Here is a 14,221-nt window from a genome sequence, read left to right as displayed (position 1 = left end):
CCCTAGACCTCGGGACAGTTCATCTCCACGGTGCTTTCTCTCAAGCACGTCCCCAGGCCCCTCCTGGCTTTCTCCCAAGCTCAGCTCCCCTCGGGCTGCAGCATGGAGCCCAGTGACACTGACACAGTAAGAACATCCAAGCCAAGCTCCACGTGGAGTCTCAGAACCGTGTTCCTACACAGGGCCTCCTGGTTGTGCCGCTCCCTGACCCCCCCTGACTCTCCTCTCATGCTCGGCCGAGTTCCGGCTGCCTCTGAACTTAGCAAAAACTAAATTCAGTCTTCCCAATCTGGCAAAACCATCTCCTGCCTCTGACTTTACCTTGCACATCAGTATCTCCCCTTCTCCAGTCCATAATCCCATCTGGGTCTGTTTTCTGCAGAACCCAAACACCCACTGGAGTTTTCTTCCAAAACCAAAGAGTGGTCCTTCCTAAAAGAGTGTTTTTCGCTGTGCAGAACTTTTTTTATCTTTACCTGGTTGAACTCATGAAACTTGTATAGCTTCTGAGTTTTTCCATATTCCTAGGAAAGCTTTTTTTTTTTTTTTTTAAAGATTTAATCTTAATTCTTAAGTTTTGGTGTTCAGAAAGGACCTCTTGTAGATCCTGGAAATGAGATACCTTGTTGATAAACATTGAAATCAAGTTAGTTTTTTTGTTTTGCTTTGTTTTGTTTTTTAGCCATGCAGTATGTGGTATCTTAGTTCCCCAACCAGGGATCGAACCCTCATCCCCTGCGGTGGAGTCTTAACCACTCGACCACTGGGGAAGTCCCCCTAGAAAAGCTTTTTTTTTTTTTTTTTTTTTTTTTGCGGTACGCGGGCCTCTCACTGTTGTGGCCTCTCCCGCTGCGGAGCACAGGCTCCGGACGCGCAGGCTCAGCGGCCATGGCTCACGGGCCCAGCCGCTCCGCGGCATGTGGAATCTTCCCGGACCGGGGCACGAACCCGTGTCCCCTGCATCGGCAGGCGGACTCTCAGCCACTGCGCCACCAGGGAAGCCCTAGAAAAGATTTTAACGGAGGTCGTAAGGAGGCTCTTTATAAATTTTAAGCTTCACAGGACGGCCTTCTTTTTCCTCTTACTAAGGGAATCCCTACACTTAAACCTAAAACCACTGGCCCTTCTAACTGCCAGTAAAAAAGACCTCAGCAAGGCAGTAAGAAAATACTTCCTTTTCTGCATCTTAAAACCACCCTCCCGAGTAGTATCACTAGTGAAAGGAATTCCACGAAAATCCAGATATCAGCCGGTGCTATTCTGTCTTGCGGAAGTAACTTTAACCTCTAAAGAGATTCTGGTTCGTTGACTTACTTAAAATCAGCTGTCCTGGTCATTGCGTTCAGGTCGACATACCTGTTTTCTAGAGGGGGTTTTGTTGCTTCCTTTTTTTTTGGCCGTGCCATGGGGCTTGTGGGATCTTAGTTCCCTGACCAGGGATTGAACCCGGGCCCTTGGCAGTGAGAGCGTGGAGTGCTAACCACTGGACCACAGGGGAATTCCCTGTTGCTGTTTTTAACCCGGGAGCACTTTGTCCTTCTCCCATTTATGTGAAGATAAAAACAATCTAGATTCACTTTGCTGTACACCTGAAACTAACAACTATACTCCAATAAAAAAAATTTTTTAATTCCCCAAAATAGTAATAATGAAACAATCTACAACTCTGCTGGGTTTCCCAGTTCGCCAAGTGTCTGGGAAGTTGGCTCACTTGACTGAACAAGCCCTCCTTCCACTCGGTCAACACCTCTCATGCCCGCCGGGTCCTGGGGAGGGTGCGGCAGCAGGTTCCAGCCCAGGCCAGCTGAGCAGAGCGTCAGGAGCCTGGGCCACAGACCCAGGCCCACCTGGGTGGGTGACCTCGTCTCCCCGAGCCTCAGTTTTCCTCCCTCCTGTCCCCTGGCAGTTCCGGCAAAGTCACGACTGGGTGTAAGAACATGCTGTACCAGCAGACCAAGGACGGCGTTGGGGAAATCTGCCTCTGGGGGCGGCATGTCTTCATGGGATACCTGGAGAGCGAGGACGCGACCGTGGAGGCCATCGATGAGGAGGGCTGGCTTCACTCTGGGGACCTCGGCCGCATGGACAACCAGGGCTTCCTCTTTATCACAGGCCGCATCAAAGGTACTGGGGCTGGGCTCTGCAGGGGCCTCCTGGGAGCAGGCTCACCTTGAACGTTGAAGGCTCCCAGCCCCCGCCTTTCACGGGGCGGGCTTACACTGATGTACAGGGACACCCCAGTCCGCGCATCCCAGCTCTGTCCCTGTGCCCAGCCTGTGGCCCTCGGCAGGGAGCCAGAGAAGAAGCCCATTCTGGGCCTGAAACCTCTGTTCCCTCCCCTGCCAATCGAGGATAACAATAACTACAGAGCTGTAACGATTCAGTGAGGATTAACTGAAATGACGTAGAGCAGGGATCAGACAACTTTTCCCATCAAGGGCCCACTCGTAAACATTCTAGATTTGCAGGACGCAGGGTCTCTGTCGTAGCTGCTCCACTTGGCCGCTGCAGCAGGAGACGACGTGCAGACCGACGGCCATGGCTGTTTGCCAACACAAGCGTCACAGGATTTTCATGTGTCACGAATATTATTCTTCTTTGGATTTCCTTCCGACCATTAAAAAATGTGAAAGCCGCTTTTAGCTCGTGGCCATACAAAAACAGGCGGGCGGTGGGAGTTAGCCCACAGGCTGGAGGTTACCAACCTCTGAGGGAGACCATTTGGCATAGAGCCTGACATAGGCAGTCATTATACAATTAGAGGGCTGTGTTAGCATTATTTCCAGGATAAGCAACAGAAAACCCTTCTTAAGCAGCTTTGAGTGAAAAAGGGATGCTACTGGCTCAAAACCAGAAGAGTCCAACAGGTCACGCTTCCGGCATGGCTGGATCCAGGTGCCAAAATGACATCACAAGGAATCTCCCTATCCTTCTGTTACCATGCTGTCCTCCGTGCTGACGCCGTTCTTAAAGAGGCTTTTCCAACTTGTTGACGAGATGGCTGCCAACGGTCTAGGTTCATCCTAACACCCAAGGGACGAGTAAGCGTGTATTATTCCCAGTCGTGTCGGCAAGTTTTAGGCCTGATTCTCGCTGCATCTTCTTGGGTCGCTATCACACCTCAGAATGAATCACTGTAGAGGATGGAATATGCCGACTGGTCAGACCCGGTCACATGCTCACGCCGGCAGTCCAACCCCCCCAAGACCACACAAAGATGGAGAGTAGCTCCCTAAAGAAACCCAAAGGAGTCGTCACTGGGCAGATGATATCAGAGATGTCCATTATGGGATCAAACTGATTATTACTAGTGCTGTAACCACCTCGGCGAGGGTGACTGTGAGATCGTGGGATGGGAAGGAGAGAGTTTGGGTGGGTGGCACAGGAAGTAGCAAGCATCCCAGGGTGAAAGAACAAGTAAAGATTGTGTCTGGGGCAGGAGGAGGGGCTCCTGAAGAATTTCAGAGGCAGCGAGAGAAAGTGACACAACTCTTAGAGCTTGCCAAAATTAGGGGTGCGACACCCCCCCCCAGGGAGAGCATGGACTTAGGGTCTTTGGGAGTTGCCAAATGATGGGAGAAGGAGGAAGCAGAGAGACAGGGTGTGGTCAGAAACACCTGACTATCTTCCAAGCAAGACATGCTGGAGGGCCTGGAGCAGGGTATGGGGGACCAAGAAACAGGCAAGGAGTTCGTAAGACGCTGTCCAAGTGGAATGCCCAGGACTCGGATGCTTAATGGAAATTTGAAGATGGGGGATGAGGGGCAGAGTGACTTTGGGTCTGTGTCCTGGAGAAGGACAGAGAGAGAGTCCTGGCCATGGGCGCAGGTCTTCCTCTGCTTCTGGGGTTTTCTAGGTGAGCGGTCATTGGTGCCAACCTCTGTCCCCTCTGATCCACAGAGGGGCAGGGCTTTTGGACTGTCATGGTTGAACCCACCCCCAACCATGATTTGTTTCAGAAATTATCATCACTGCTGGCGGCGAGAATGTGGCCCCCATTCCCATCGAGAACCTGGTTAAGGAGAAGATTCCCATCATCAGTAATGCCATGTTAGTGGGAGATAAGGCCAAGTTTCTGAGTGTCCTCCTGACGCTGAAGGTAACGTGGGTGTTCTAGGCGAGAGGGAGCCGCTTCTTGGTCCTCAGGGCCGGGTGCCAGGCGTTGTGACAGGGGTGTCTCGGGGCAGTGTGAGGTCGACAAGACGACTGGAGAGCCGCTGGACAGACTGACCTGGGAGGCCATCAGGTTCTGCCGGGATGCAGGCAGCCAGGCGACCACCGTGTCCGAGATCTTGGAGCTGCGAGACCCTTTGGTCTACACGGCCATCCAGAAAGGTATAAATGCCGTGAATCAGTGTACCATCTCCAACGCGCAGAAGATTCAGAAGTGGGTCATCCTGGAGAAGGACTTTTCCATCAGTGGCGGGGAGCTAGGTGAGTGGCCTGGAGAGCCAGTGGCCTTGAAACTTGGAGGCTGGTCCCTTGCTAGTGTCCAGGGCCACTGTGGGCTCTGAGGAGACGCATCTTTTTTTCTGGGAGTCACAGTGTCTGTGGGACCAGCTGTGGACCGGGAGGGGGATACGGCCGCCTCCAGCTAACTGGTGTCCAGCTCCCCACGGCCACACACACACACACACACACACACCCTTCTCCCCAGGGCCTTTGCACCTGCTGCTCCCTCTGCCTGGACTGCTCTTCCCCCGCAATTCTTTGCCCGAAAGACTCCTTCTCATTGTCCGGGTCTCACCCTAAAGGCCACTTCCTGAGAGCAGCCTTCCCTGGCCATCCTGGCTAAGGCAGCTTGCCGTCCCCCCTAACACACTGACCCTACAGTCCACCGTCACACCTACTGTACCGCCCTGTCTTCTTGCTTCCCTAATACGTCAGAGTCTGAAACTACCCTACATATTAGGTTAGCTTTGCCTATCTCCCTGCCGAGAGGGGAGGGGTCGGGGTGGGGGGGTCTTGCCTTCCCCTGAGGTTCCCCCCTGGGGCTTGCTTTCAGCACTCGGCTGTACTTCCACAGCGTGGACCGCAGGGAGCTGGGAGCATGGCAAGCATGCAGTCTTTAACAACCTGGGTTCAAATCCTGTGCCCGCCACACAGAGTTGGGACTTGTCCCTCCAAACCCTGGTCTTTTTATTTATGAGTTGGAAATGTGATCCAGGGTCAGGTGTGTGTGTGTGTGTGTGTGTGTGTGTGTGTGTGTGTGTGTCTGTGTGTGTGTGTGTGTGTGTGTGTGTCTAGGACATCTGGAGGGAAGCCCACACCCCCTGGTGACCGGAGCCTACAGGGCGTCCTGGGCTGCATATGAAACAAGTCTCAAGTTCGAGTGTTCGCCCTGCCATGCACTTGCTGGGTGACCTTGGAGCAACTGGCCCTGAGCCTCACCTATAAAATCAGAGGGTCAGCGGCTGTCCCTCCGTGGTCGGGTGCAGCATCCCTGTCAGGCACAGAGCTCACTGTGCTCTCCACCTGCCGGCTCACGGAATCCTCACCGCGGCCCAAGGACAAGGCGGGGGTGGGGAGGGGTCCTCTCATCCCGGCGGATGGCAAAGGGGGTGCCCCCAGGAAGTCAAGGGCACAGCCAGCCACCAGCCCGGCCCCAGCCATGAGACCCTGTCTCCTGGTCACGCCTGGGGCACGTGGACTCTTATTGCATCCCCACATCTGAACTGGTTTCTCCTTCCTCGGCAGGTCCAACAACAAAGATTAAAAGACATTTCATAATGCAGAAATACAAAAAGCAAATCGACAACTTCTATCAGTGACGTCATTGGCAGAGCTGCTCCCGGCTGCCCCGATGGTGAGACTGGCTTCGCTGGGCTGTGCCTCAGATGAGTCCAACACAGCTGGTCTCCCCCGAGCGGCAGGTAGGTCCCTGAGCAGAACCGCAGAGGCCCCATGTGCACACGCACCCACGCGCGGCTGCCACGGCTTCTAGGTAGTGTCTGCCCTCAACTCACGCTCTTCCTGGGTCCCAGCAGGGCATGCAAACTCCCTCCTGCTTGGCCACCAACTCTGTTAGCTGTTCTTCCTGCCTTTTACTTGTCTCGTAGAGGGAGCAGGGCAGCCTTCCCATCCAGGACCAGAGCTTTTGGTGAAATGCCCAAATGTTTCATAGTGACTTATTTGGAGAAGCCCTTTTGTCAAAAACTGTGGGTGGGGGACTTCCCTGGTGGCGCAGTGGTTAAGAATCCGCCTGCCAATGCATGGGACATGGGTTCAAGCCCTGGTCTGGGAAGATCCCACATGCCACAGAGCAACTAAGCCCGTGAGCCACAACTACTGAGCCCGCGGGCCACAGCTACTGAAGCCTGCACACCTACAGCCCGTGCTCCGCAACAAGAGAAGCCACTGCGATGAGAAGCCCGCGCACCTCAACGAAGAGTAGCCCCCGCTCACTGCAACTAGAGAAAGCCCGTGCGCAGCAACGAAGACCCAACGCAGCCAAAAATAAACAAATTTATATATTAAAAAAAAAAAACAATTGTGGGTGGGAGAAGTTCTACTGGCCGGGAACTCAAGGAATGAGGTGTGTCGACCCACCCTGGGGGGTAAAGGACAGAGACTTGAGCTCCTCCCACCTACCCCTCTTCTCCCCCTTTTCCCCCAAGTCTTGTTCACAGGGAGCCCTGACGACATCAGGAGTCACTGATAGGATTTTAGAACCCCAGCTAGAGGCACAGTGCAGGCAGAGAGGAGGATGCAGCTTCGGTTGTCCCAAGGGGCACCTGTAACCCTTTAGTGGTCAAATCATTCTCTTCTGATGCCCACAGCCTACCCACCTGTATTAGTTTCCTAGAACTACCACAGGACAAAGTTCCACAGACTAGGGTGCTTAAACAACAGGAAATTTTTTTCTCAAGGCTCTGGAGGCTGGAAGTCTCCAAGGTCAAGGTGTCGGCTGGGTTGGTTCCTTCTCAAGTCCCTCGCCTTTGCTTGTAGACGGCCATTTTCTCCCTGCATCTGTGTCCAAATTTCCCCTTCTTATAAAGACACTTGTCCTATTGGATTAGGGTCCACCCTAATGATCTCATTTTAACTTGATGACCTCCGTAAAGACCCCATCTCCAAAGACACTCCCATCCTGAGGTCCTGGGTGTGAGGACTTCAACACGAATTTGTGGAGGGGAACACGATCCAGCCCATGACACCACTGTATCCATTTTCTTTTCTTCATTGTTAACCGATTCAACTTCTCCACACCTTTGTTTGTCAAAGTGCCGTGGGTGAGCCCAGCAGCTAAACACATCACACTCATCATTCCGCGTCTTTTGCAAGATTTCAGATTTCACTTTGTGGTTGGGTAAGAGGTCATCCGACACTGACGTGGGGGTGGGAGGTGGACCCTCTCTGCACCTGTGCTGTCCAGTATGGCAGCCACTGGCCCACAGTGTGGCCCGTCTGAACTGAGATGTGCTGTGGGTATAAAACCCACACTGGGCTTCCAAGTCAGTGTACGAAATACAGAACATACAACACCTTATTCATATTTTAAAGTACTGACTGAATGTTGGAATGATGCTCTTTGGGACATACCAGGTTACGTTAAATATAGCACCTAAGTCAATTTCACCAGTTCCTTTTTTGTGTGGCTATTAGAATTTTTTTTTTTTTTTTTTTTTTGCACGGGCTTCTCACTGTTGTGGCCTCTCCCGTTGTGGAGCACAGGCTCTGGACGCGCAGGCTTAGCGGCCATGGCTCACGGGCCCAGCCGCTCCGCGGCATGTGGGATCCTCCCAGACCGGGGCACAAACCCGTGTCCCCTGCATCGGCAGGCGGACTCTCAACCACTGCGCCACCAGGGAAGCCCTAGAAATTTTTCAGTTACCTCGGTGGCTCACGTGATACTCCTCCTGGAGAGTGCCACTCTAAAGTTCATTGCAGAGGGATTCTTCTTTTTTTTTTTTTCTCATTTCTAAGTGGATCCGTTCATTCTGGAATATTTCCATCTTACAGCACCTTGTGGGGTCTCAGGGAATGAACATATAATACATGTACCAAGGATCCCCATGTGATAACTTGTCTTTCTCTTCTCTCTAGCCTCCAAGAGGAAGACCCCATCACGACGTGATTTGCTGCTCTGGGCAGGGACTTGAGTCTCTCGTGTTTTTAAGAAGTCAGATTCCCCATGGGTCAGTCTCTTTGTCATCCACCTGTTGAAGAGGTACCCCCCTCTCAGACCTGCCATGCCTCTTGAAGCGACAGGGCCATCACAGACCTCTGAATTCCCATGAACCTTCAGGGCGTGATCCTGGGAAAGCTGATGGGGAGGTCTCTGAAGAACTGCCTGTTTTAAAGAAAGATCTGACCTCGTGGGTTCCAACTGGCTTTTTTTCCTCTTCGGAGGATTGACTTGAGACATCAGAGAAGAAAAGCTTTCACACGTGTGAAGAAGAACTGGGCCCCCGAACCTACTTGCCTTCCTGGGAGCAACTTGAAAACCCTTCCACCAAGTTCTGACAATAAAGCACTTCAACACCCCGTGTTCTGATTTTTGGCCAGATGCGAACGTCTTGTCCTTTGTTGAGAAGCTCAGACTCTAAAATCAGTTCTGGGTTCAAATTCTGACTGGCTGTGTGAGTCCAACCTTCTGAGTCCTGGGAGGGGACGTTATCTGTAAAAACAGACCCCCATCTCACAGGGTGGCCGTGGAGGGGCATCAAGATGACCAGAAGGGGGCAGTGTCTGATGCCCCAAAGCCCCTCACACGCATTAACAGTGATCACCACAGCACCCCGTCGGTCCCAGTTAACAGCTGGGATTCTTTTTTTTGTATATATAAATTTAATTTATTTATATTTTATTTTTGGCTGCGTTGGGTCTTCGTTGCTGTGCGTGGGCTTTTCTCTAGTTGCGGCGAGCGGGGGCTACTCTTGTGGTGCGCAGGCTTCTCATTGCGGTGGCTTCTCTTGTTGCGGAGCACGGGCTCTAGGTGAGCGGGCTTCAGCAGTTGTGGCTCGCAGGCTCAGTAGTTGTGGCTCGCGGGCTCTAGAGCGCAGGCTCAGTAGTTGTGGAGCACGGGCTTAGCTGTTCCACGGCACGTGGGATCTTCCCGGACCAGGGCTCGAACCGGTGTTCCCTGCATTGGCAGGCAGATTCTTAACCACTGGGCCACCAGGGAAGTCCAGCAGCTGTGATTCTTGATGAATTCCATCTTTCGGGAAAGATGAGTTTGCTGTTGTCATAAGGTCCAAGACAGCAGCAGTTTGAAAGAAGACAGAACTTTCTTCCTCTCTCATCCAACAGTCCGTGTATGGACAGACAAAAGCTGATCCTGCACGTCCACAGTATCTGGCCCTGAAAGAGTATCGGCGGGAGGAGCAGGGAGGGTCAGCCCATCAGGACAGGAGGAAGAAACCCTTCAGTGTCCCTTAAGGTTCTAGATATCCAGAGGCACCCCTTTTCTTTTAGTTTCAAACATCAAATTATAAATCGGTAAGAAATGTATGAAGACGTTCTCCTCGCAAAAAGCACTTGATGCAGATAAGGCTTAAAGCCCGCCTCCTCAATTTGGCAAGTCTTTATGTTTTTGAATATGTAAGTATAGTCGACCCTCTTTATCTGCAGGGTCCATATTAACAAGCTTGCCTGCTCACTAACGTTACTTGCAACCCCCCAAATGAACGCCTGTGGTGCTTTTGAAGTCACCTCTGGAAATGCTCACAGCACCGGCAAAGTCTAATGACCCAACGTGCATGTTCACGGCTGAAGGTCGAAGAAGGTGCCTCCTTGCCTTGGCTCAGACTGCTAACGTGTGTCTTTTGGGGGTCTGTTTAGGGCTCTGTGTTTTTGCATTTTTGTTGGTGATTTCACTGTTGAAAATGGCCCCCAAGTACAGTGCTGAAGTACTGACTAGTGGTCTTGAGTACAAGAAGGCTGTGAGGTGCCTTATGGAAAGATTATACACGCGTTAAATAAGCCCCATTCAGGCACGAATTATAGCGCTGTTGGCCATGAGTTCAATGCTAGTGAATCATCAATATACCTTAAGGTGTTCCCAAACAGAAATACACATTACTGATCAGCAGATAAAAATGTTGTGACCGGGGGGCTTCCCTGGTGGCGCAGTGGTTGAGAGTCCGCCTGCCGATGCAGGGGACATGGGTTCGCGCCCCGGTCCAGGAAGATCCCACATGCCGCGGAGCCTGCGCGTCCGGAGCCTGTGCTCCGCAACGGGAGAGGCCGCAACAGTGAGAGGCCTGCGTACCGCAAATAAATAAATAAATAAATACATCTACACGTGGGACAATTCTCTCAGCAAACCGACTGGAAACTGACAGAAGAACCCCTATACGACCAAAGCTGCAGGAAAGATCTCTCTATAACTGGGTTGGACAAGAAAGAAAAAAAAAGCATCAGGACAGGACCGGCAACCCTGGGAAGGATCTGTAAGGAAGAGAAGGTCCACACGGGCAGACCCTCGCTCTGGGGAGCCCCGCTGCCTGCTGGGAAACTCGCTAGGACAGATAGAGGGGTTGGAGAAGCCCAGACTCCACTCACGAGGAGGGCATGCATGCCAGATTGCTAACAGTCAGGGTGGGGAGAGACAATCAGAGGGCTGGCGGCTGCCGCCTCGCTGCACTTCTCCAATCCGAAGGACCCAGTGTCCTGGCCTCACACACTCCACCGCAGAGCCTGGTGTGAGATCAGGGCAGAGATTCAGTCTAGCTGCGCAGAGACAGACCGGGGCGCCTGGGGGGTGATCCGGGCCAAACCACAGAGACCACTGTCCGCACACGCACGGGAGCAGCGGATGGAACTGGGCGGACACTGTCAGCGTGCACATGGGGCGGGGCCACAAATATTCACAGCCATGAAGCACTGAATCTCGGGCAGACAGGCCCTGGGAGAGGACTTGATCTACCTGCAGAAGGCCTGGGGTCTCATCTGGGGGGGGGGACCGTGGAGCCCACTGTCAGCACGCACACGGCAAAGGGGGTCTGGCATTGTCGGCCTGCACACCGAATGGTGCCACGGAAACACAGAGCGGCTGGGCGCTGAGTCTCAGGCAGAAAGGCCCTGGGCAGGAGTAGGCGGTGATTCGTTTCCAGCGGGAGCACCCCAGCTCCACCCACTCTACACAGCAGCTTGGAGTCAGATCTGAGGCGGACAGGTCTTGGGAGAGGCCTGCCACGAGGCAGCCCAGGTCTACTCCACGACATAGCCCGGCACTAGGTCTGGGATGAACACGATGGAGAAAGGGATGTGACCTTGGGCTACACTCCGGGCATTGCTGTGACCACAAGGGCCTCACTTGCTTCAGCGGTCACCTCCTTGAGGGCAGGCACTCAAGGGCAAGGGAGACTCATCAAACCCAACCCTCAGGACTTCTACCCCAATAACTGGGGAGCAGACCCCACCCCAGCAGGGTGGTGACAGCCATGGAGCAAAGAGGAAGCCCTGCCCAACACCCAGCACAGGCTCTGGATACCACACCACCAACCAAAGCCCCTATCAAGGGGGTAGCTGCTAGCATACCCCGAGGAAAGATGTGGTTGGTGTCCATACCAAAACCAGCCCTTGCGCCAAAAGTACCGGACTCAACACACTCTACACAGGGACACTCCCACAGGAAAACTCCCCTTCAAGACCACAGTAGATAACTGTTTCTCCTAAATTCATGGAGACAGAGAAACTTAAATAAGATGAAAAAGCAGAGGAACTACTCCCAACTGAAAGAATGAGAGAAATCCCCTGAAAGAGCAAATAACGAAAAAGACGTCACCAGTCTACTAGACCCCAAGTTCAAGAAAGAGATAATAAAAATGTTAAAGGAATTAAGAAAGATTATTAATAGAAATGCAGATCCCTGTAACAAGGAAGTAGAAACTATAAAGATGAACCAGTCAAAATTAGACAATTCAACTGGTGAGATAAAAAGCAATCTAGGGGCTTCCCTGGCGGCGCAGTGGTTGAGAGTCCGCCTGCCGATGCAGGGGACACGGGTTCGTGACCCGGTCTGGGAAGATCCCGCATGCCGCGGAGCGGCTGGGCCCGTGAGCCATGGCCGCTGGGCCTGCGCGTCCGAAGCCTGCGCTCCGCAGCGGGAGAGGCCACAACAGTGAGAGGCCCGCGTACCGCAAAAAAAAAAAAAAAAAAAGAAATCATGGCAGAAAACTTCACAAGCCTAAAGAAGGAAACAGATATCCAGGTACAGGAAGCACACAGGGTCCAAACAAGCTGAAGCCAAACAGGCACACACAAAGACACATCATAATTGAAATGGCCAAAGTTAAAGATAAAGAGAAGATTCGAAAGACAGCAAGAAAACAACAGAGTCTGTTATAAGGGAATCCCCATAAGACTATCAGATGAATTCTCTGCAGAAACTTTGCAGGCCAGAAGGGAGTGGCATGATGCACTCAGAGTCCTGAAAGGGAAAAACCTGCAACTTAGGATACTCTACCCAGCAAGGTTATCATTTAAAATAGAGGGAGGAACTTCCCTGGTGGCGCAGTGGTTAAGAATCCTCCTGCCAATGCTGGAGACACGGGTTCAATCCCTGGCCCGGGAAGATCCCACATGCCATGGAGCAGCTAAGCCCGTGCGCCACAACTACTGAGCCTGCACTCTAGGGCCCATGAACTACAACTACTGAAACCCATGCACCTAGAGCCCGTGCTCCGCAACAAGAGAAGCCACCACAATGAGAAGCCCGCGCACCACGACGAAGAGTAGGCCCTGCTCGCTGCAACTAGAGAAAGCCTGCACGCAGCAACAAAGACCCAACGCGGCCAAAGATAAAAAATAAATTTATTTAAAAAAAATTAAAAATAACAAAATAAAATAGAGGGAGAGGGACCTCCCTGGCAGTCCAGTGTTTAAGACTCCGCACTTCCACTGCAGGGGATGTGGGTTTGATCCCTGGTTGGGGAACTAAGATCCCGCATGCTGCACGGTGCGGCCAAAAAAAAAAAAAGGAGAGACAAAGGATTTCTCAGACAAGCAAAAGCTAAAAGAATTCAGCAATACTAAACATACCCTAAAAGAAATATTGAAAGAACTTCTTTAAATAGAAAGGAAACAAGACTATAAGAAAGGGAAAAGCACAATAGGAAAGGCAGATATAGAAAAGGATTGAAAATCACTTAAGCCAGTATACAGATTTTTAAAAAATCAAAAAGTTTTGTAGAAGTGATTCTAACTACAGTTAACAGTAAAAGAAAAAGCATGAAGACGTAACATGGGACATCAAGATCACAAAATGTGGGGGAGGAGAGTATAAAAATGTAGATCTTGTAGAATATGTTTGAACTTGTATGACTATCAGTATAAAGCAAGTAGATACAGTTATGGGTCAACATACTTGAAATCCAGGGTAACCACAAATCAAAAACATAGATTCACAAAAAACGAAAAGAAAGGAACTCAAGCGTTCCCCCCCATACATAAAAACCCCATCACACCAAAAAAGGAAAAACAAAAAGAAGACAAAATGAACAAAAAACTACAAAAACAACTGGAAAACAAGGTTTAAAATGGCAGTTAAGTACATACCTATTAATAATTACTTAATTCTTTAAATTAACTTTTATTGGAGTATGGTTGCTTTACAATGTTGTGTTAGCCTCCACTGCACAACAAAAGGAATCAGCCATACACATACAGATATCCCCTCCCTTTTGGGCTTCCCTCCCATTTAGGTTACCACAGTGCATTTAGGTAGAGTTCCGCTGTGCTATACAGTATGTTCCCATCAGTTGTCTACTTTACACATAGTATCAATAACGTGTATGTGTCAATGCCAGTTTCTCAATTCCTCCTACCCCACCCCTTTCCCCCTTGGTATCCATACATTTGTTCTCTACGTCTGTGTCTAATAATTACTTTAAATGCCAATGGACTAAATGCTATGATCAAAAGACACAGAGTGGCAGACTGGATAATAAAACAGGAACCTAAAATATGCTGCCTACAAGAGACCCACTTAAGGGCAAAAGACACACGCAGATTGAAAGTGAAGGGATGGGGGGCTTCCCTGGTGGCGCAGTGGTTGGGAGTCTGCCTGCCAATGCAGGGGACACGGGTTCGATCCCTGGTCTGGGAGGATCCCACATGCAGCAGAGCAACTAAGCCTGTGCGCCACAACTACTGAGCCTGCACTCTACAGCCTGCGAGCCACAGCTACTGAGCCCCCGTGCCACAGCTACTGAAGCCCGCGTGCCTAGAGCCCATGCTCTGCAACAAGAGAAGCCACCACAATGAGAAGCCCATG

At 51.4% G+C, this 14,221-nt stretch overlaps 1 protein-coding gene across 4 annotated transcripts in view; it reads left to right on the top strand.

Moving 5' to 3' along the window:
• The window catches only part of ACSBG2 (acyl-CoA synthetase bubblegum family member 2), a 69,104-nt gene extending 60,596 nt beyond the window's left edge, over nt 1–8,508 (top strand). For all 4 annotated transcript variants that reach the window (XM_073803359.1, XM_033854572.2, XM_073803357.1 and 1 more), the window contains 5 exons: nt 1,907–2,124; nt 3,960–4,099; nt 4,188–4,434; nt 5,698–5,873; nt 8,047–8,508. In XM_073803359.1, coding sequence (XP_073659460.1) covers nt 1,907–2,124; nt 3,960–4,099; nt 4,188–4,434; nt 5,698–5,771 — 679 coding nt within the window. In that variant the 3' untranslated portion in view covers nt 5,772–5,873; nt 8,047–8,508. The remainder of the gene's footprint in view (nt 1–1,906; nt 2,125–3,959; nt 4,100–4,187; nt 4,435–5,697; nt 5,874–8,046) is intronic.
• Nucleotides 8,509–14,221: the final 5,713 nt, after the last annotated feature.

Source organism: Tursiops truncatus, chromosome 3 (genome assembly GCF_011762595.2).
Source record: "Tursiops truncatus isolate mTurTru1 chromosome 3, mTurTru1.mat.Y, whole genome shotgun sequence".
NCBI lineage: Eukaryota > Metazoa > Chordata > Mammalia > Artiodactyla > Delphinidae > Tursiops > Tursiops truncatus.
Note: the sequence above shows the minus strand (reverse complement) of the source record. Positions and strands in the feature narration are given on the sequence as shown.